This window comes from Panthera leo, chromosome A1, assembly GCF_018350215.1.
Source record: "Panthera leo isolate Ple1 chromosome A1, P.leo_Ple1_pat1.1, whole genome shotgun sequence".
In the NCBI taxonomy this organism is placed as follows: Eukaryota; Metazoa; Chordata; class Mammalia; order Carnivora; family Felidae; genus Panthera; species Panthera leo.
The window spans coordinates 94,437,029-94,461,408 of record NC_056679.1 but is presented as its reverse complement, the minus strand read 5'-3'; the positions used below and the strand labels follow the sequence as shown (position 1 = coordinate 94,461,408).

The following is a 24,380-nucleotide window of genomic DNA, read 5'->3' as shown; positions in this document are numbered from 1 at the left end:
CACTCTAAAATGTTAACACTAATGTTCATTAAACAATTAGAGTGAGGTGGTTCTAATATCTAACAGCCTAAGTAAGCAAACTGAAACCTAAGCCTGTAAATGTCTCAAGGTTAAGAAATCAAAGCCTAAAGACAACCAATCACAGCAAACTCGACTTTTTCAAATAATACAACTGCTTGAGTTATAATCGGTCAGTTAATTCCCTTGCTTTGCTTCCGCCTTTTCTCTATAGAAGCCTCTCCCCTCGCTCCTGTTGGAATACTCCTAAACATCCCTGGTTTGGCACCGCCCAATTTGAATCAGTATTGTTCAAATAAACTGATAAAACTCTTTTTTTTTTTAATTTTTTTTTAACATTTATTCATTTTTGAGACAGAGAGAGACAGAGCATGAATGGGGGAAGGTCAGAGAGAGAGGGAGACACAGAATCTGAAACAGGCTCCAGGCTCTGAGCTGTCAGCACAGAGCCCGATGCGGGGCTCGAACTCATGGACCGCGAGATCATGACCTGAGCCGGAGTCGGACGCCCAACCGACTGAGCCACCCAGGAGCCCCTGATAAAACTCTTAATATGCCTCAGCTTTTCTTTTAACATAAGGCAACCTCTGAAATTGAATGGCTTCTACTTATTTTCCACTTATCTGTATTTTCTGATTTTTCTTAAGTGAATGTATATCAAGCAATGTAAATTAGAAGTTTTAAGGGGCGCCTGGGTGGCTCAGTTGGTTGATCATCGACTTCGGCTCAGGTCATGATCTCACGATTCGTGAGTTCAAGCCCCAAGATGGGCTCTGGGCTGACAGCTCGGAGCCTGGAGCCTGCTTCGGATTCTGTGTCTCCCTCTCTCTCTGCCCCTCCCCCCCTTGCGCTCTGTTTCTCTCTCTCAAAAATAAACATTAAAAAAAAGAGGAAATTTTAAAAACATTGTGTGCCATGTACGGAATCTGTAGATAAGTGGAGCTTAATTTCCCTCTTACAGATCTCTTTTATTCTCTAGTACAAACATGAGAACTTTACTCTTACTACAATGTTTCTAAGAGATTCCTCAATTTTCTTAAACTGCTAGATGTATTACACAAACTAATGATTTTGAACAGTCTTTTTTAAGCATTTTAATCATATTTAAGCATTTTAATCATGTACCAAAACATAATTTTGAATATTGCAAACCCTAATGCCTAAAAATAACAGAAGCCTTTGTAATTGTGAAAAAGTGCAAGGTACCGTAATTAGAGAAAAACTAAAAACTGACTCTTAAAAATATCAAGTTTAAGTCTTCTGCCCAAAATCAAGTCATTTAGTAAATAAGAAATATGACCAAGAAAACTGGCTAATAATAAAAGTATTCTTTGATTATTCAGAAATAATAAAATGCATTCCTTCGTTGTGCTGTTATCTTGAATGTGGTAGCAGTCACATAACTATATACATCTTCTGGGACTAACTAACTGTATGCTTAAAACTGCCGAATTTTGGGGGCGCCTGGATGGCTCAGTTGGTTGAGTGTTCGACTTTGGCTCAGGTCACAATCTTGCAGTTTGTCGGTTTGAGCCCCACTTCTGGCTCTGTGCTGTCAGCATGGAACCTGGAGCCTGTTTCAGATTCGGTGTTTCCCTCTCTCTCTGCCCCTCCCCAGCTCATGCTCTGTCTCTCTCTCTCAAAAATAAATAAATGTTAAAAAGAATAAATAAAAAAAATTTTTAAACTGAATTTTGGTGTGTGTAAATTATACCTCGATAAAGCTGATTTTTAAAAATCACCTTTTCTGCTAAAATTTTCAGCATATTATTTCAGACTATTTTATTCAATGGATTAATTATTCAAAACAACTTGTTACTGAGGCCTGTGTGGCTCAGTCGTGAGCTTTGGATTCTGTTTCCCCTCTCTCTGCCCCTCCCCCAACTCGCACTCTGTCTCTTTCAAAAAGAAACAAACACTAAAACCAAACCAAAACAAAAAACCTTGTTACATTATATAAGCTTAATAAAGAAAAAAACCTGTGTGTGGTAAAAGTGTACTCTCTTCCTCCCAAATTCCCTATCACCAGCACCAGGTAATAAATACTGGCTACGAAGTTCAGCAATCCTTCCCTCCTCTCATGTATGGAATCTATAGGTAAGTGGAGCTTTTTAGCAGACCATGATGTCTTATCAATTCACCCTCCTGCATCCCTACTGTACTGTCTTACTTCTCTTCTTTCTGGAACTCCTCAAAAAGATTTCTAGCGGATTTCCCTGCCTTTAATCTCCCACCTACCACCAATCCAATCCAATCCAATCTTCGTAATGTAGAAAAAACTGATCTTGCCAAATCAAAACAAAACAAAAACCAATGTACAAACAAGGCAACAATAAATGCCAATACATATTTTTATTAAAAAAATTAAAGTGTGTCAGAACAAAGTCCAAAATCCGTGCACTGAAGACACTTAAATTAGGCCTCTCAATCAATACCACCCCACCCCCACCCCCCACAACACACACACCAAAGGCCTGTATTTTATATCTCTGCCTCCAGAGCCATCCTCTCCACTTCGGTCAGTGAAATATCTACTAATCCTTAAAAATCCAACTTTAATGTAATCTCCTCCACTCACATCCCCCTGGGCAGAGGCAGGTGGGACAGCTGTGTTTCCATTAACACTCAACACACTGCTACTTAATTAATGCCACAGTCTCCTCCTCTAGATGTGGATTCCTCTGGCCAGGGTCTGAATCTTCGGCACCAAGCGCAGTGCCTGGTTCATAGTAAACATAATTTATTAGTTACACTAAATAAATAAGGAATAAAAATAGTATTATTCACTAAATCCATTTTTACTTTGACAAATACAAAATAACATTTTTCTTAGATACAGAGCTCAGAAGATTTAACAATAAGAAAGAGTACCTTGTCTACATGGAAAATTAAATCCAGTTCACAGACATTTTCAAAACACTTGTCTAACGTTTCCACAAACACCTGAAGAAAAAGAAAAGAAAAAAAGGTTAAGAGCTCTTGAGAACTGTATAAATTCATTCAAACCTACCATCTACAAAGGAGACAATTCTTAATTGTGAACAAACACTTTTCTAAACTCCGCTATCACATTTGTTTTAAATTAAATACTGCATTAAGTGCAACAGGAATAATTACACGCTATTCCTCATAACTATGTTTCAATACATTAACATACAAAACAAAATAAACTTTGCTGAAAATAACTAAAACTAGAAATTCTTAGCACCATTACTTTAAAAAGCGTTGAAAAAAATAATCAAATCAGGCTCCCTATCTTCATGTGAGGAAAAAAGAAAACTTACTGGAAAGATTTATCATGATAGATGGACACAGTCCAAGTCTACCACATCTAATGCATCCAGTTGGTAATAAGCAATTAATTCAGGATAAAAGATCACTCAAAATTATCTATGGAAAAAGCAAAAAAGACTTTGGAATCAGACTTAACTGAGTTCAAGCTCTGGTTTGAATACCTTGTAGGGCCTTGCGGGGGAAAGGGTTAACGCAACAGGACTGTGAGGCTCAAAACCTACACATCCCTCAAAATGGCCTGTTTACCAGACTAGCCCTTGACTAGCTCCTGGGAACTGAGCTCTGAGCCCCTGCAAAGTTCTGATAAGTATGTTCTGGCATGCCTGAGTCCTTGGGCTGCACTGTATACCAGTCTGAATGAACAGTTTATGCTAACAATGTGATTTATGATGAACAACTCCTTACCTCTGAGGTTCTAGAGCTTAAGTAAGCAAGGTCAAGTCACAATGGTGCCACATGCCTATGTGACTGACCCCCAACAAAAATCCTGACACACAGGCTAGGAGTGACTGTCCCTGATTGCGAACACTTTACACATACCATTTCTGGGGGAATTAAAACATATCTTGTGTGACTACAGTGGGAAGGGACACATCGAAGCTTGTGCCTGGTTTTCTCCAGACATCCCCTCATGTGCTTTTCCTGTTTCTTACCACTGTACTAAACCCTAACCATGAGCACAGCAACTTTGGAGTCCTGTGAATCCTAGCAAATCAATGAGATGGTCTTGAAGACCTTAGACACAAACTTTCGAAAATTAATTTCTTAAATTCCCTTGGATAGGCTGTCACTCTGTTTCTATCTCTATTCCCACCACCCTTCTCAAAGGTTACTGTCACAGACAGGATGACCACAAAATTTATCATACAAACTGGGGGCATGAGGAGTAAAAAGGAGCAGCTAAAATTTTATGATTATTAAGCTATAATAGAATGCAATGTTATCATAATTTCTTAACAGCCTGGAACGAAAGATATAAAGGACTTACTCCCAAATGGAAACGTATGGTTACTTTATTCACAGGTGATCCTATAGGACAAGGAGTAAAATGCAAACAGCAGGCGTCTTGCTAAACTACTCATATCTCAGGCCAATTTACACAGATCTCTAACCCAAGGTTCCTTCCATCCATGCAGATGGTAAGATAGGTGAAACATTACAAACAAGGAACTGTAGGACTATAATCAATATCTCTCAGACCAAGAGTTGGCAAACTTTCTCCACAAAGGACCACAGAATGAATATTTTAGCTTTGTGGGCCATATGGTGCAACAAAAAGCAACTATATAGATATATAAACAATGAGCATGGGGGTGCCTGGCTGGCTCAGTTGGTTAAGTGTCAGACTTCGGCTCAGGTCATGATCTCATGGCTCATGAGTTCGAGCCCCCTGTAGGGCTCTGTGCTAACAAGAGTCTGCTTCAGATTCTGTGTCTCCCTCTCTCTCTGCCCCCCCCCCCCCGCTCATACTCGTCTCTCAAAATAAATAAACATTAAAAAAAAAAAACAACTGTTTTAATGAGCATGGCTCTGCTCCAACAAAACTTTACAAAAAGGTATAGCAAGCTGGACTTGACCTGCTGTAGTTTATTGGCCCCTGGCTTAGACCAAAGTCACTAGAAGTAAGAGGTCTATAAGTAACAAAGAACATGCAGTTTTACTCGACAATTTCATTTTTGAGAATGCAAATTATTCAGATGACCAACTGTGGGGGCATACAGGGGTCAGCCTCAAAGTTTCCAGTTAATTTCAATTTTTTGAGGTAGGTAGGAAACAAAGAATATCCACTCAACCTCCCAACTTTATCTTAATTTCTCCTCAAGGTCTTAGTGACATGATACCTGGAATGACTTTATTCACTCTACTTGAAATTAATTCAGATTCATTTTCCTTCTTTTTATAGCAGATTCTTGCTTATAAGCACTGAATGGGATAACGCTGCTTGAACAAAGAGTTGAACAAGCTTAACAAACTTGAACTTCTTAGAAGAATGTGAGAAGAAGAAACAAACTTTTCCCATTGATAAAGTAGAAAATATTACTTCTGAAACCGTACCTTTAAGTTGGAAATGATCTGAATTCCAATTTATAACATCATAATTAAATAAGTTATAGTATGTAAAGCCATTTCACTTCTGCTCCCCAGCTCCAGGAAATTTTTCCTGAAGCATAACATACATACACAGAAGTACACAAATCACAACAATGTATATAACCTGATGAATTTTCACAAAGTAAACATACCTGTGTAACCAACACCCAAATCAGGTGTTGAAATATTACCTGCACTGCAGAAGGCTCTCATACTTCAGTAAGTCACCATCACCATTAAAGGTAACCACTTTCTTTCTAATACAACAGATCCGTTTTGCCTATTTCTGAACTATATTATATGAGATCACACAGTATGCAATCTTTTGTGAGTGGTGCCTTTTATTCATCAATATTTTTGTGAGATTCAACTATTACCTAATAGCTCATTCATTCTCATCTACTGTATGCCATTGCATGAAAGTATTTATCCATTTCGCTGTTGACAGTTTGGGTTGTTTCCAGTATGGAGCCATTATAGTTAGCACTACTAGGAATATTCTTATTCGTGTCTATTACTGAATGGATGCACACATACCCACTGAGTGCACACACACAGGAGAACTGTGGGGTCACAGGGTAGCAGACGGCTTCAAACAGACTTCCAAAGCAATTCTAAAGCTGGATACCCCAAAGAGCAGTATATGAGAGTTCCCACAATCACACACCCTTGTCAGAGCGTTATGTTGTCCATCTTTTAATTTTAACCAATCTCATGGATATGTGGCAGTAAGTCATTGTAACATCAATTTGTATTTCCCTGATAGCTGTAATGACACTGAGCGCTGTTTCATATTTATCAGCCATTTAGATATCTTTCTTTGTGATGTCTGTTCAAGATTTCTGCTCATTTTTGTATCGGTCTTTCTTGCTAGTGTCTAAAAATTCTTAAATTATCCTAGATACAGTCTTGTCATCTATACATATTACAGATATCTTCTCCCACTCTGTGGCTTGCCTTTTTATTCTACCAACGTTCTTGGAAGTTTTCACTTTCAATATTTTCCAATTTATCAGTCTCTAAGGTTAATCTTTTTTTTATGTCCAATTTAAGAAATCTTAGCCTACAGTAACATCAAGAAGATATTCTCCCAGAAGAAAACAAAAGCTTTACTGTTTTATCTTTCATGTTTCGACTAAATCTAGTGGAGATTTTTGTGTATGGCGTGGTTGAATTTAATCTTCTTTAATTTAAAATCATTATTAGGGATGCCTCGCTCAGTTGGTAAAGCATGCGACTCTTCATCTCAGAGTTGTGAGTTCAAGCCCCAAGTGAGTGTGGAGCCTACTAAAAATTAAAAAAATAATAAATAAAATCATTATTAGACCTACCCATCAGAGTCAAAAGTTTCTAATATGTCTTTATTTTTCCATGCTTACTTTTTCCAAATTACCTGGTTTCATTACCCATATACTATAAGCCATTGGTTTTTAGCCATCAGAAGATGACTATCCTGGTGAAAATGCTGTCTAAATACTTTCCCTCCATTTATGTACACTTATAAAAGATCAGTGGAACCCACTGAATCAATGTGCAGACTATGTTGGGCAAAGTGAAAACAATTTTCCTGGTAGCTTTAAGTGAGCCAGTGGCAAACCATGGAGTAGCAAAAAATTATGGCCTGTCAAAGAGACAGTAGGGTCTAGTGGTGAGGAAACCAACTCGGTTGCTACCTTGCTATGTGAGCTTCAGCATCACTTACTCCCCCAAACCTCATAGAAAACAGTGATAAAACTACCTACCTTTTTGGATTACCTCACAGATCTAGCTCGATAATTGTGATAAAGTGCGTAACACATCTAATAAAAGGAAACCAGTACTGTTCATCTGGCTGTTCAAAACATGCAAGGATTATAAAATTGAAACAGAAATAGAAAAGTCTAATTCTGCAGGTAAACACTGATATAAAAGCAAGGTGACTACCTGCTGAGGCTGGCAGGCCTTTGTGATATGCTTATTAATATAGAAAGAAAAATGTTGCCTATATTTAAACCAGAACAATACCACCTTTGAAAAATATAAATACAAAAAAAAGTGTTCTGCAGTACAATGTCATTATAACTACAGGTTCTTAATTTAGGAAAAGAATTATTAAGATTTAAGACATTTAAATGCTACGTCTGGTCTAAACAAATCAAAAACCCTCTTCAAAAAAACCCTCTTCCACTGGGTGCCTGGCTGGTTCAGTCATAGAGCACGCGACTCTTTGGGGTTGCGAGTTTGAGCACCATGTTGTGTGTAGAGATTACTTAAAAAATAAATCTTAGAAAAAAGTTTCCATTAATTTTATTTTGATTTAGCAAAAATTCTTAATATAGTTAGAAATCTGGAGCTTTGTATATAGATACACACACTGATGTGTCATATGGACAAGGCCAAGACAAAACTAATAATCTACAAACTGAAGTAAAGAAATTAAGAACAACGAATTAATGGGCCTTTGGGGTTCTAGCCAGAACAAAAAATAGTAACAAAGTTGTGACTGCATTATATTTCACAAGGAAATAGATAAAAAGAACAAAGTACTAAAAGTGACATGGTAAATACCACTCTCTTACGTTTCATTTTTTTTTAAGCTTATTTGAGATAGAGGAAGAGGGAGAAAGTGAGCACAAGTGGGGGAAGGGCAGAGAGAGGAGACCAAGCAGGTTCTGCGCTGTCAGCGCAGAGCCCAATGCAGGGCTGGACCTCTCAAACCGTGAGATCATGATCTGGGCTGAAATCAAGCCACACACTTAACCAACTGAGCCCAGGCACCACTTTTATGTTTCATTTTCAAAATGATAAAAATGTTGGGGTGCCTAGGTGGCTCAGTCATTTGTGTCTGACTCTCGATTTTGGCTCAGGTCATGATCTCACGGTTCAAGAGATCGAGCCCCACGTCAGGCTCCGTGCTGCCATGGTGGAATCTGCTTGGGATTCTTTCTCCCTCTCTCTCTGTCCCTCTCCCACTTCCTTCTCTCTTTCTCTCTCAAAATAAATAAGCTTAACAAAAATAATACAAATAAAAAAATAAAAATGATACAAGTTTTAAGGTCAATTTAAATAGAACGGTTATCTACTAAGCAGCAACTCAATAATCTCTGCCCTCCAAAAATTCAAAGGTTAATGGGGAAAATATTAATTTACTAAGAGAATCATATTTTAAGTTTTCCCGCATTTTAATAATTATCTAATTTTCCAAAAAGAAACAAAAAAAAACAGATTCACATCCACATAGAAATACTCTCCCTTCCCAGTGCCCTTGTAACAAAATTTTCTTCTGTTTCCTTTATCTTTAATTACAAACCTGGGTCTAGGCCACAAAGGTAACCGGAATCTGTTATGAGGCAGCTTAGTATTTAACAGTGCTTAGAACGTAAGACCATAAGCTTTGGCAAGCATGTCTCTATTAAAATTCCAGCTTAGCCTCTATGAAATCTAGGGCAAGTTATTTAACTCTAAATCTCAGTTTCTTCATCTGGACATAATAATGGTACCTTTGCCATACAGTCGTTTTAGTGATGAATATATATAGGGGCGCCTGGGGGGCTCAGGAGGTTAAGCATCCAACTTTGGCTCAGGTCATGATATCACAGTCTGTGAATTTGAGCCCCCCATCGGCTCAGTGCTGACAGCTCAGGGCCTGGAACCTGCCTTCAGATTCTGTCTCCCTCTCTCTCTCTCTGCCCCTCCCCCACTCATGCTCTGTCTCTGTCTCTCCCTCTCTCAAAAATAAACATTAAAAAAAAAATTAAACATATATTGATGAAAATAAAGCCACACTCAATGACAAGAAAATGAACTCTTGGAGGACAAAGGCCAAAGAAATCAAGTTGAAGCTATCTTGGGAATACATAAGCAGGGTATTAAGTTGAGACTCTCATGAGAGAATTCAAGCACATAAAACAATCAAAAATCGGGGCACCTGGGTGGCTCAGTCAGTTAAGCGTCCAACTTCGGCTCAGGTCATGATCTCACAGCTCGAGTTCAAGCCCCGCATCAGGCTCTGTGCTGACAGCTCAGAGCCTGGAGCCTGCTTCAAATTCTGTGTCTCCCTCTCTCTCTGCCGCTACCCCACTTGTGCTGTCTCTCAAAAATAAAATAAAACATTAAAAAAAAATGAATACACATAAAGGGCTTAGAACAATGTCTCCCTTCAAGAATATGTATGTTGGCTAGTATTATAATATACAGTATATAATATATATGTATACATAATATATGTATATATAATACATAATATATGTATATATAATATACAATATATAATATACAGTATATAATATGGAGAAATAAAAATATGCCTTAGGTAAAACAGAAGCCACAAAATATCCTTAAGCAGTATCACTTACGTGGCAGACCCACCCCCCCCCCAACTTTATTTTAAAAAAAATATATTTTTTAAGAGACAGAGTGTGTGGGGGGGAGAGGCAGAGAGAGAAGGAGTCACAGAATCCAAAGCAGACTCCAGGCTCTGAGCTGTCAGCAGAGCCTGACGAGGGGCTCAAACTCATAGACCATCAGATCATGACCTGAGCTGAAGTCAGACACTTAACTAATTGAGTCACCCAGGAGCCCCCCACCCTCCCTTTAGAGTTTTGTTTTTAGGTAAAATATAATTTTTTTTTTCTGAGTTTGAGGATTTCTATCAGATTTCAGCAGGAAATCTATAACATTAAGTGAAATATGTAAATGTTAAATAGACATATCATAAGATAGAAAAAGTCTTAAACCCCAAAATAGGAGGCACAAATTTAAGAATACTAATAATATGGCAAGAGATCTAAAAAAAAAATTGTTTTTAGTCAGCAGCAAGATGTTCTAGAGAGATACTGGTTTAGCTCAAGCCAAGAATCAAAAAAACGCCACTAAAAATGTACCAGAAGAGGGGTGCCTGGGTGGCTCAGTTGGCTGAGCATCCAACTTCAGCTCAGGTCATGATCTCACACTCCATGAGTTCGAGCCTTGCGTCGGGCTCTGTGCTGACAGCTTAGAGCCTGAAGCCTGCTTTGGATTCTGTGTCTCCCTCTCTCTCTACCCCTCTCCTGCTCATGCTCTGTCTTTCTGTATCAATAATAAATAAATAAAAACATTAAAAAAAAAAATGTACCAGAAGAGCTGGGGAAGGCAAACTGAACTTAAAACCAGATCAATGGCCTTTGAAGAACACGATGAATACAGCCTAGGGACACTCTCCAGTACGTACTACTGCATGGAGATTCAGGATCTTCAAAATACGGTGCTTAAGGTGTGTAAATGGCACTCAACTTGGAATATGACTGGGTTCTGGACCGAATTTCCACCAAACCTGACCTGGACGCTAACATGCCGATGAGGACAGTCTTAGTAAAAACAGAGCCATTTATTGTGCATTTACCTCGTACCAGTACTTTACACAGATTAAACTCTCAACCTCAGCATGTAAAAATTAAAAGTTGATGAGAGGGCAATCTGTCTTCTACTCTCACATCAAAATGATTCTAAAAGAGTTCACATCAAGGATTCTTTCTATGTGACTTATTTCTGTTTTTCTTAAAAAAAAAAAAAAAGGTTAATGATAATAGCCAAAATCTATTGAGTACATGTTATTATGTCATTGCTATGGTTCCAGGCGCTTTAAATATATTATTTTATTTACTCCTTCATGGTAAGTCATAAGGCAGATACTTTTATTATCGGCCACTTACAGCAAGAAAGGTTCTAGATTAGCAAAAAGTCAACTAACTACTAACCCGGGTAAGTAGAAGAAAGTCTCACTGCAGAACCCAAATTCTTATTCACTAGGCATACTGCCTCCAACAACAGGAAATAGTACTTGATTTTAATGTAGTAAGTAGTTACTTAGAAAATTTGGAAAATACAGAATAGTATAAAGCAAAAACTAACTTTCAATACTTCTACCACCCACATGAACACAGAATTGTGCAAAGCGGACTTCTTGTACCATAGGAAACTTAATTATATTGGAGCCCTTCCATTAAAATGACTTAATATGATTTGTATGTTGGATTTAGAAGTCTAAGGAAGAACCAGGGTTTTCAACCAAATATTAATTTTGGTTTTTTTAATGTTTATTTTTAAGAGAGAGAGAGAAAGAGTGTATACGCACACAAGCAGGGGAGGGGCAGAGACAGAGGGACAGAGGATTCTAAGCAGACTCCATGCTGACAGCAGAAAGCCTGAGGCAGGGCTCAAATTCACAAACTGTGAGCCAACCTCACAAACTCATAGACCTGAGCCAAAGTTGGACAATCAACCAACTGAGCCACCCAGGTGCCCAAAATACTAATTTTGAAAATGAAAATAGCCTCTGAATCATTTCCTTCTGTGCACAAAAGCAACTCGTGAGATTATTAAAATTATATTTAAACTTACAAGCAAAAGCTGATCTAAAAATCATATCTGATCTTGAAAAATATTCTCCCACATATAATTAAAAAATGTTCTTCCATGTATATGGTACAATTGATATGACTTAGAACAAAATAAAATAAATGCAAACCTAGAAAGATTTTCCTTATATAATTTTAACTAGTCAATACAGAGGGCATACTGGAAAATCACCATTTGGCAAACGCCACAACACTAATTCTTCAGGCAAGAATCATTGATACAAACTGAAATTAATGACCAAAAAGATGATTAGATAAAGGATATTTACATCATCTCAAAATTATTCCCCATAAGATACTTTCAAGCACAAAGAGATAACAGAAGTTTACAGTAGACGAACCTGGCAGGCACGGTCTTAACCAAGGGGTCGGAATAAATATTATAGTGAGACAAAATGAGATCTTGTCCCTCTTGATACGATGCACTGCAAAGGATGTTAACAGCACTTCTGTGGTATACTCAAACTGAGGAATATTCTATAAAATAATGGGCTTGTACTCTTCAAAGTCTCCAGATATGAAAGACTTGGAATGCATGAAAGACAAAGATGAACTATTACAGAGTCAGGGAGACTCAGGAGACGTGAAAACTAAATGCAGTACGTGACTTGAATTAAACTCTGAATGAGAAAAATGACAATAATGGGACAACTGGCAAGTTTTGAATGAGGTCTGCAGATTAGATAATAGTATTATATCAATGTTGATTTCCCGATTTTAGTCATTATACTGTGGTTATAGAAGATGTTAAATTTAGGGAATCTGGGTGAAGGTATGATATGCAAGAATTCTTTGTATTGTACTTGTCACTCTTTTGTAAGCATGAAATAATTTCAACATATGTTTTTGAAAACTTTAAAGAAGAAGAAAATTTGAAAACCCAAGCTTAATGAGTCTCCTCCTGTATTACCAATTCCTCCCTGAAAACCAACCATCCTACCCTGGCAAATTAGGAATTCACCTTAAGTCAAAGAAAAACACCAAGATAAGTTGAGTTTTTCTCTCTCTCTCAAACCTACTTTAAAAGGAGAAAAAAATAAATCTTATTTTTTTCTAGTTCCAAAATTCTGACTTTAAGTACCTGAGTTCCAAAATACTTTCTTTACAGGTGTGCCTGAGTGGCTCAGTTGGCTGAGCGTCCGACGTCAGCTCAGGTCATGATCTCACGGTGAGTTTGAGCCCCACTTCGGGCTAGCGGCTGTCAGCAGGGAGCCCACATCAGATCTTCTGTCGCCCTCTCTCTCTCTCTGCCCCTCCCCCACTCACACTTTCTCTCTCAAAAATAAACATTAAAAAACTTTTTTTAAATACTTTCTTCACCACTAGAAATTACATAATAACATATTTACCATGTTCTAGGCCCTATGCCAACTATACACGTTAGCTCTCATTCTTACAACAATGTTGTTAAGGTAGGTATGCCTATCAGCACCTACAGACGAGAGAATTGGGAATGGATAAGTGGATACAGTTAAGTAATTTGCTCAAAGTTATATAACTGTTAGATGGCAAGAGGCAGTATTCAAATCCATGCCATTTGACTCCAAACACCAACCTGACTCTATGATGCCTCCCTAGAGGGTGGCTGAAAAGTTAACAGGTAAATTAGAAAAGAATCTTCAAATTCAATACCAAGATTTATCACGAAGCAGCAGTGTAAATAAGTGAAAAGTGAATATATTTCCAATTTTGGGAAATAGACTTCTCAGTAAAAATAAGATAGAAAACGAATTGTTTATAGAAACATTTTTTGGTTTCTTACATGTATATGAGAAATGAATCTTACTGAAAACAGAAACTTTTAATACTCAGGTTAAAGTATGGTGTAGCAAGTGTAAATTTTCCTGAAATGATCCCAAGTAATCACTCTGGATTGCTGGCAAAATAAGCCAACTGGGCCAGGGCTCCCTCTTTCGTCAGAAGAGGAACTGCACCAGAACTCATCCTCCCATGGACCAGCGGTTTATCTCCCGGCACCCGCCGCCCAGGGGAGCTGCAACTTCCCAAAGTCCCTAAGTGCTGGTCAGCTGATCTTCCTAGATAATTCTTAAAAATAACCTAGAGAGCCCAAATTTGATGCAGTATGCTACTTAACAAGGTGCTTTCAAGCACAGCCTTATAATAAAAGAGAACAATGACACGGGGTGGTAGGCAGTGAGGCTTCCACTGGCATACCATTCTATGTCCAGCAGCACCCACCTAGCACAATTTCCTATGTGATAAAGGGAAGATCACGGGATCTTTCTTCACTTAAGTATTCTTGACTTACAAGTTCCTCCAATTAGGTCAATTTCTTAGTGGCTAACTCTATCACCATATAAAATTCATTCTAAGCACACAACATAGAGGATAAAAAGATTAACAAATTCTCATAAAAATAAGATAAAATAGAACTTCCTTATCCAATTCAATTTGCATACTAATGGATACAAATAATACTTTGTATGCCTTCCTTATAAATATACGCTTTAATGGTAAAGTTAGCTAAAAACCACTGTCTACTACACGTCAGTCATTTAGCCATAAGCTTCATGTATCTTTTTTGATGCTTATACCTACTCTATAGGTTGGCATTATTATTATCACTCCATTTTGTAGATGAGGTCAATGAAGGTCAAAGAGGTTAAGTAACTTGCACAAAGTTACACAGCCAGTACAGGGGCAGAGGCTGAATGATGTTAACCATAACTAGCTTGCTTTAATTCACTGATCTTTCTAACAACCTCATGAAGTTTATAGGCAGCAAATTAAAATAGGCACCCTTGGGGCACCTGGGTGACCATCTGATGACTCTTGATTTCAGCTCAGGTCATGATCCCAGCGTTGTGGGATCAAGCCCTACATCTGGCTCCATGCTGAGTATGGAGGCTGCTTAAGACTTTCTCTCTTTCTCTCTCCCTCTCTCTCTCTCTCTCTCTCTCTCTGCCCCTCCTCCAACTCGTGTGCACACACACTTTCTCCCTCTCTAAAATATAAATGGATGAAGGAAGGAAGGAAGGAAGGAATAAATAAGTAAATTAAATAGGCATGCTTTATACAGGTGAAAAAATTCAAGGTCTATTAAAATCAAACGACAAGCTCAATCAGCATCAGCAGCCATAAGTAAAATAATTTCACAAAAGTCGGTCTAACGTTCAGTACCACAGCAACAACAAATGCTACACATGGAGCTCTGGTTTATATACATATTATAACACCATGTATGATCAAACATCTTTTTTAACCTAAAGAAAAGTTCAGCTGTTAGTGTAATAGGGAAGGACAGGATAAAATAGGCAGAGAGGGAAAGGTTAGGACCTGAGGTCCCTGGGTGGGGAAAAACACATATTTTGTAACAGTACTACGAGTGTCTAACCACAGCAAACCCCCTTGGGTGTAAGGTTCCTCTTAAGAATGTAACAGAGCCCACCTACTCCCCGCCTCAGGTTCCCCTCAGGAATTTGACAATCAAGGTACCTAACTAAAAAAAGTAAACCATGAAACTTATGTTATACGAGGGACAGTACGACCAGTCCGACCCCTCACACAATGGAGTCGAGCCAATCAGGAATGGACAACCCAGCACCTAGAGCTATCAAGCCAATAAGGGTAGAACCTGAGAAGGAACTAGGGGGAAGGGACGAAGGGGGGCTGATCAGAACCTTATCAAACAAGGACCCTGGCCTTATGTTCCGGGTATTCATTTTCTAATGCCCCCCTCTCTGTAAAGAGAGCTCTCCTAATACTCTTCTTTTCTTGCACTCTAATAACTTTTGCCTGCTCCTCAATTTTTGTCCACCTCTTTCATCCTGCAAAGTGGCAAGACAACGAATCCCGAGTATTGAGGTAGAAAATCCTGCAACATTAATACTCAATTTTGTCCTGACTACAACCAAACAAGACCTGATGCTGAGGTAATTGCTACATGCGGTACAGAAAACTGTAATAGAATTTGGAATTATCTAGTGAACTTTTATGCCTCCATTTATTATCAGCTTGGCATAATAAATTAATTGAGGACAATATGACTGCTTATAAATAACTCAACCAACCACTGTCAATATTTAATGAACCTCTCATTCTCACTCTGTAAATATTTTAACGCTTCCAATGAAGACATGCTACAACAGAAAGACTAAAAAAAGCCAGGTATCAAGTCTGAAATTTGCTTATATGGCAGTCAATATCACACTCGAACAGTATGTATCAGAAACAAAAAGGATCACCATTTCCCCAACTTACTTACAAAGAATTAAAAAAAGAGACAAAAGAAAACAGAGGCTGATGGTACTCAATTTGGTGATACAGTGGCCTAAATTCCACAGGGAGTTTAGTGATGATGCCTTCTCTCAGATTTCACAAAAGATAAAAAGTCAAATCTGGGACAGCATATGCATACCTCAGAAACACAAAACCTCTGCATAAAAATACATGCTCCCAATGATCATTTAAATGGTATCATTTTCAACATTGAAAAAAAAGCAAAATCTAGCATGTTTCTGAATTATATGATGACGTTTGGGACATCTGGGGGGCTCAGTCAGTTAAGCTTCTGATTTCGGCTCAGGTCATGGTCTCACAGTTCATGAGTTCGAGCCCCACATTGGGCTGTCTGCTATCAGCACAGAGCCTGCTTGGGATCCTCTGTCCCCCATCCCTCTCTGCCCCTCCCCTGCTTGGGCTCTCTCTCTCAAAATAAATCAATAAACTTATTTAAAATAGATAGATAGGGGCGCCTGGGTGGCTCAGTTGGTTAAGCGTCTGACTTCGGCTCAGGTCATGATCTCACAGTCTGTGAGTTCGAGCCCCGCGTCAGGCTCTGTGCTGACAGCTCAGAGCCTGGAGCCTGCTTCCGATTCTGAGTCTCCCTCTCTCTCTCTGACCCTCCCCCATTCATGCTCTGTCTCTCTCTGTCTCAAAAATAAATAAACATTAAAAAAATTAAAAAAAAATAATAAAATAAAATAAAATAGATAGATAGATAGATAGATAGATAGATAGATAGATAGATAGATGTTTTGTTTTCCTGATCAATTCTTTAAAGAATATACAAGACCAAGAAGTTTTGATCTAAACTCTCTTGATTTATAATTTTCCATTTCTACTTTTAACATTACACTTGACTTTCTTGAAGCTAGAGAGAGGATGGACGAAGCAAGAAAATCAGCTCTAACTAAGCTTCTGATTAGCTGTTTCATGAAACAGAAGAAGCTATAAGCTATTCCCTTCCAACTTTGTTCATTCAACCAACATTTTTAAAGTGACTGCCTCATGCATGCTCAGCACTCCCTCTGAAGTATTTAACGATCCCTGGTAATCACAGGGGAAAGACAGCAACCACAGAACCTCCAACATGTTGGTGGTAAGCGGTAAATTTAATTGTCCCTGTAAGGGAAGTTACAGAACTTTTTTTTATGACATGACAGATCAACATTTGATAACTCAATTGGACTCTCTTAGAATAACAGCTCTAAGCTACATTAGTAATAGTTAAGTGACACAATACTCCTGAAATCTTCTTTTCTGTGTCTTACCTAGTATCAAGAGAAATTATCAACATTTGAACAGTAATGGCTAAAATATCTTACAAAACACAGACCCAGTTTCCACTTTCCAGAAAGGTGTGATAGAATTTATTTCAGATTTGATGCAGGATATTTGTTCTTTGACAACTCCCCATATAATTCTCTTCTGAGATATAACCACTAAACTATCGTAACCATTAAGATCAGTCACAGAAACAAAGAAATAATGATGATGGCTTAAATCCCAGGACACAAATATAAAATACTTCTGATTGGTCTCTAGGAAAATTCATATTTGTTTTAGTCTTTCTTAACTGCAATCTTTCTCTTACAGAGTAAATTTGAAACAGATTGCTTTTCTCCTTTTTTTCCTCTTGTAACATTAGTAGCTAGCTCAAGGAAATAAAAAAGTGTTTTGGAATGTACTGTGTATGTCTACCACTCCCTTCAGTTGTGGACAAGTGAGAGAGAAATAGAAAACACAGTTTCATGTTAACAAATCATTTTCTAAAAAACACAAAGTTTCTATGAAATAATAGTGTAATGAATTAACTACTACCTATATGGGATAAACCAAGAAATGTGTTAATGAACAAAGTTAAAAGGCAATGCAATACTGGGTTCTGATTAACCCTTAACTGTTACCTAATTCATACATAAGTAAGTTTGCTTCTTTTTTCTTTACTAGAAAAGCCTTTGGGAAAACAAAACACAATAAAACTTAGCAGCGTTTCTCACGGAGGCCCCAGGAGGAAATTAAGTAGCTGTCTAAGGGCTCGTGAGGCATATTCACCTCAAACTCAAAATTTCTTTGAAGTTTCCTCTTACAGCTTTAAATACTATAAAAATTTCTATTCTACCTCATATTACAAACATATATATCTTAAAGGCATCATTTCTTCACACCAATTAAAAAATGAAAGAGCAGGGGCTACTGGGTGGCTCAGTCAGTTGACCGTCGGACTTCAGCTCAGGTCATGATCTCACAGTTCGTGGGTTCGAGCCCCACATAGGGCTCTGTGCTGACAGCCGAGTCGGCTTTGGATTCTGTGTCTCCCCCTCTTTCTGTCCCACCCCTGCTTGTGCTCTCTCTCAAAAACAAATTTTTAAAAAATGGGGAAAAAAAAAAAAAGAGCAAGAATGTCTGCTATGATCACTTTGTGGCTTCATGGAACTCAGACACCCACCTCTTTCTCAAAACCTAGTTTGAAAATTATGGATCAAGAGTAATTTGGCATATGAAATGCTCCATTTATCACTTGTCCTTTTTTTTTCTTCCATTATTAACAATATTTGATACCAAAAGCCTTAATCTGGCCACTTTTACTGTTCTTAAGCTTTGGAACTCAGAATTACTGCCAAAGTTTTCTGCTTTGGTTAATTTCTCATTACCCTATCATATTAACTAGATCTCTAAGCATGCCCCCTTTGTGCCGACTGCAAAACCATGAAACTTATTTGGCACAAAAAAACTTCTTTTTACATGCAGCTTTCTCCAATTGACTACCATGTGCCTACACCACGCCCCTATGTTTTTGCCCTGTCTGGGGCCAAGAAAGAGAAAGAAAATGTATGTTCAGAGCACTCCTTCACGATAATCTTACTCCAGCACAATTATTTGTAGCAGTTACATTTGTTTATTGTGCCAGAGTTAGTTTTAACTATCACAAACAAAAGGTACAAAAAATCTCAAGTGCATACACAGCTTCATGACTTTCGCCAATGGAATCAGTGCTCAGATAAAAAAAAAAAATAAACAAAATAAAATATCACTAGCACGTAGCAACTAAATTTTATTTTTCTAGCAAACTCCTTGTGCCCCTCCCCTGCTCATGCTCTGTCCCAAAATAAGTAAGCAAACATTTTTTAAAAATTAAAAAAGAAAAAAAAAAGAACAAACACAAAGGTTCTGAGGTGGAGGCACGGCTGGTGTTATTTGAGAAACAGCAAGCTGGCCACAGGGGCTGGAGCAAAAGGGAGAAAGAGAGAAGATGAAGTAAGAGAAGCAGAAGGGTACGGGGAGAGGAGTCAGAGCCTGTGGGGCCTCATGGGTCAATCGTAAGGAATCTGGATTTTACTCGGAGCTAGAAGGAAAGCCACCGGAGAATTCAGAATGTAAGAGGTGACCTATTTCAACAGTATCGCCAGCTGTTTTGCTAAGAAAAGATGAAACAGAAAAGACAGTGGAAGCAGGAAGAACATCAGGAACCTATGTTAACAGTCTAGGCAAGAGCCAACGGAGGCCTGGACCGGCGTGGTGGCCGTGCAGATAGTGTGTGGTCACATTCTGTGTCTCCTACGGGACTTGCTGAAGAAGAGGTCAGAGAGACCGGGCGACTGAAATGAAGCACCTCTAGGGGCAGGTGAAAAGCAGGCGAGTGCAGTGGCCCAGAAGCCAGGTTGGCAAGTAAAGAATCTTAATCAAATAAAGGAGGACTGATGAGAACCTCTGGATTTAGCAACAACAGAGCTGAAAACCTGAATGGAGTATGTTTAAAAAGAGTGAAGAAGAGAAGAAAAATCTGAAACCGTGTGTGCTGACACCTTGTTTAAGGCATTCTGACAGAAAGGGAGGGAAAGACAGGGGGCAGTGGCTGAAGGGGGAAGTAGGGGTAGGACTTCTTTCAAGATGGGAGAACGTACTAGAGCTGGTGGGAATGACTGGGGAGAGAGAGGGAAAAGGATTCAGGAGAGAGAGGGAGAAGTGCTAGAGCCATGGGGAGGAGACTGCTTCATAAGTGGGTGAGCTGGTCTTAGGCAGGAGCATGGGGAGTTCCTCCCTCACAGGAGAGAAAGCAGAGTGCATGGACCCAGATGTGGAGTCTATGGAAGTTCTCTTCTGATGGCTTCAGTTCTCTCAGTGAAGGAGGAAGCAAGACGCCAGAAGTGCCAGAGCTTTGACAAAGGAGAACCTACCAGTTGACCAGGAGTCTGGGAGATGGAGGGATCACGGAAATATGATTACTGGGTAGCATTAAGGACTCACCGAGGTTGGAGATCATAAATTTAAATTTATAAATTTAAACTTAAAATTTAAAGTGAGACCTGTAGCTTCACAGAGCTAGAACAAACAATCCTAAAATTTGTATGGAACCAGAAAAGACCCCGAATAGCCAAAGCAATCTTGAAAAAGAAAAACAAAGCTGGAAGCATCACAATCCCGGACTTCAAGCTGTCTTACAAAACTGTAATCATCAAGACAGTATGGTACTGGCACAACAACAGACACTCAGATCAGTGGAACAGAATAGAGAACCCAGAAATGGACCCACAAACATATGGCCAACTAATCTTTGACAAAGCAGGAAAAAATATCCAATGGAATCAAGACAGTCACTTCAGCAAGTGATGCTGGGAAAACTGGACAGCGACATGCAGAAGAATGAACCTGGACCACTTTCTTACACCATACACGAAAATAAACTCAAAATGTAAGACATTTTGTAAGACAAAATGTAAGACAATTTCATGTAAGACATAAAAAATGCTCATCACTCATCATCAAGGAAACAGAAATCAAAACCACAATGAGATACCACCTCACATCTGTCAGAATGGCTACCATTAACAACTCAGGCAACAACAGATGTTGATGAGGATGTGGACAAAGAGGAACCCTTTTGCACTACTGGTGGGAATGCAAACTGGTGCAAGCTACTCTGGAAAACAGTATGGAGGTTCCGCAAAAAATTAAAATTAGAACTACCCTACAATCCAGCAATTGCACTACTAGGTATTTATCCAAGGGATACAGGTATGCTGTTTCAAAGGGGCACATGCACCCCAATGTTTATAGCAGCACTATCAACAATAGCCAAAGTATGGAAAGAGCCCAAATGTCCATCGATGGATGAATGGATAAAGAAGATGTGGTACACAGATACAATGGAGTATTACTCGGTGATCAAAAAGAATGAAATCTTGCCATTTGCAACTACGTGGATGGAACTGGAGGGTATTAGGCTAAGTGAAATTAGTCAGTCAGAGAAAGACAAGTATCATATGACTTCGCTCATGAGGACTTTAAGACACAGAACAGATGAACGTAAGGGAAGGGAAACAAAAATAATATAAAAACAGGGAGGGGGTACAACACATAAGAGACTAATAAATATCGAGAACAAACTGAGTGTTGCTGGAGGGGATGTGGGAGAGGGAGGGTGGGCTAAATGGGTAAGAGGCACTAAGGAATCTACTCCTGAAATCATTGTCACACCATATGCTAACTAACTTGGATGTAAATTAAAAAAATGAAATGAAATGAAAATAAGAGCAGCTGTGGGGTCTAGCCCCCACTCCAGCACTGACTTCTGCTTTCAGTGGGGATACAGGTGAGAAGCCACCATTCTTTTTAAAAAAAAATTTTTTTTAATGTTTATTTATTTTTGAGAGGGAGAGAGACACAGAGTGCAAGCAGGGGAAGGGGGGGGAGAGAGAGAGAGAGAGAGAGAGAGAGAGAGAGAAGAGAGAGGGAGAGACAGAATCCGAAGCAGGCTCCAGGCTCCAAGCTGTCAGCACAGAGCCCAAAGCAGGGCTGGAATTCATGAACTGTGAGATCATGCCCTAGCCGGAGACAGACACTTAACTGACGGAGACACCCAGGTGCCCCAGGGATCCACCATTCTGAACTTTATTGTACTAGGCACCTGATGGGTACTTTCAGTGGGGACTAAACCACTTTTTACTCTTTTAGATCTTTCTTCTCATATATATACCTCTGTATTTCTAAAAAATATACCCATATTCTGTTCTTTCTCGAAAAAAAAAAGTGAGACCTATGGAATGGCTATGTTTGTTTTTTTTCTACAAGTACATTCAGACATCTGGATACAAAGGAGCTAAGTGTATACCAGACTATGATTTATCACGACTGACTATGGAATTGAAGTGGGGTAAGGAATATAAGACATCAGGAAGATGGACAGTAAAAAAAAAAAAAAAAAAAAAAAAAAAAAGCTAAGATTCAAAAGACTGAAGGTCCCAACAGGCTCAAGGAATTATTGCATTAATAGAAATTGCGATATGGAGAAAGGTGGTAGACAGAGGGGAAACTGAAATGGAGATTATGGAGAATGGCAGTTTGGATAAAAACAAGGTCTAGAAATGAACACCAGGTGCAGAAGAAGGCAAAAGTTCAATGAAAGGGAATACTTAGTCTGAAGACACCAGGGTACTGGGAGAATTAACCACATGAATACTGAATACTGAAATCACCAAGAATTAGAACACAAGTAGTACCAGTGACTGCCAGTGAGCTAAGAGTAAAATTTTTAGGAGACCCCATGGGTCTGCCATTTCTGCATATAATATAAGCAGAGGTACAGACTGCTATTTTTGCGGACTATCTTTTTAAGCAAGCCTGTATAAGAAAACAGCCCCAGAAAATAGAGAGTATTTCTCTCCAAAGCAACAGATAGGTTTATCTATACCCATGGAAGATATTCTTTTCCTCCAGGACATGGGCCGACATGATTAGTGTCCAGTATAAAAGATTCCAGTTCCTCTTCTATAACTCAATCCACTGTTTGTACAGGTATCATCTGGCCCTCTTAACGTCACCCTTTGGCAACTTTGGAGATTGGCGTGGGGATCCAGTGCAAGCAAATGCTGTTACTATGTCTACTGTTTGTGCTGTTCGGAATAAGTCCTTTGTTTCTAATCCAGAAGTCTCCTGTCCTCTGCTGGCATCCACGACACTGTGGTAGTGAACTTGTTAGCTTGCAAGTAGGGTAGAATCTCAGACCTTCGAAAGTTTTTGATAAAATCCCCAACAAATAGGAGGTGGGGATGAGAGGTTACTCAAACAGGATGGGCAGAGAAGGTGGTATAGTTTACAAACAAGAAACAAAGTTTGGAGGCATTTTAAACAAGAGAATGGTCTGGAAAAAGCAACAAGAAGCAAAGAAAACACTAGCAGGCTCAGCAGTATGAAGAGAAGAGAGCAGGACTGTTATTACTTGAGATGGTTACAGGTAGTGTCAGCAGGGAAGCCAGATGTAATTTATTACAGCAAAAAAGTGAAGGCAACATTAACAAAGAGGTTGAAGATACAGAGGAATGTGCTTATGACTGACCTTGAGTTCCAGGGACACTAAGAAAGATTTTCAGGAGGCAGGGAGGGGTGGGTTTGGGGATCAGATCTGGATACACATGGTAAGAGATCCGGAATCGTGGGCTTCTTGCATGACTTACGTTAACAGGAAAAAAGGGCATGATTAAATTAATTGTGATTAGTCTTAATCTGATTAAATTTACCCATGTGTTTTAGCACCCTTAGTCCCCATTTCACTCATCTAATATCTACTATGCAACAATTTATTTCTTACCAAACATAACATCATTTTAGAAAATTTAGAGCATACAAGTTTTAAAATATATAAATGCCAAAAATGGTATTAAGACAATAAGTGTTAACTTACTTGAATTAGATCTAAAATGCCAAGTTCACTTTCTGAAGAATCCACACAGAAGACAAAGTATAATGTTGCATAATGTCTATAAATCAGTTTGTTGTCAGATCCTCCAATTAACCTAAATGACAAAACAAAACCAAAAAATGGAATGGTATAGGGATAAAATGAAACACATTTTCATTAGCTCAAGCAAACTGACAATGTGTTTAAAACCCTTTATAAAATGTCTGGGCATAGCATTTAAAGGCATAGCATTCAAGTGAACTTGGGAGATTAAGTAAATTATCGTGGCTGTTTTCTTCAGAGATAACAAGTAAAAGAAGCTGGTGCTTAATTTTAGTTCATTAATTCATTAAGCTATCTACTGAGTACCTACCATTTGCCAGGTACTGAGAGTGGGTAAGAAACAATAAACAAATAAGAAAAAATGATCAGAGTAGAAAACACTACAAAGAGATTCAAAATAGGGGGATTCCATATTGATGGATTTGCTACTTAAGATGGATTCTTAAGAGTGACATTAAGAGGCTGAGAGGGGCTGCTGGGTAGCTCAGCTGGTTAAGCTGAGTGATACACTGAGTGTCTCACTCTTGATTTTGGCTCGGGTCATGGTCTCACGCTTCCTGGGATCCAGCCCCATGCTGGGCTCTACAGTGACAGACGAAGCCTGCTTGGGATGCTCCCTC

General features: G+C 38.7%; 1 protein-coding gene across 1 annotated transcript in view; it reads right to left on the bottom strand.

Annotated features, from left to right (window-relative positions):
* AP3S1 (adaptor related protein complex 3 subunit sigma 1) overlaps positions 1–24,380 on the bottom strand; it is a 71,997-nt gene that overhangs the window by 21,634 nt on the left and 25,983 nt on the right. Inside the window, exons 3-4 of the mRNA XM_042933433.1 lie at positions 23,701–23,812; positions 2,890–2,961 (exon numbers count right to left, since the gene is read on the bottom strand). Of these exons, the coding sequence (XP_042789367.1) occupies positions 2,890–2,961; positions 23,701–23,812 (184 nt within the window). The remainder of the gene's footprint in view (positions 1–2,889; positions 2,962–23,700; positions 23,813–24,380) is intronic.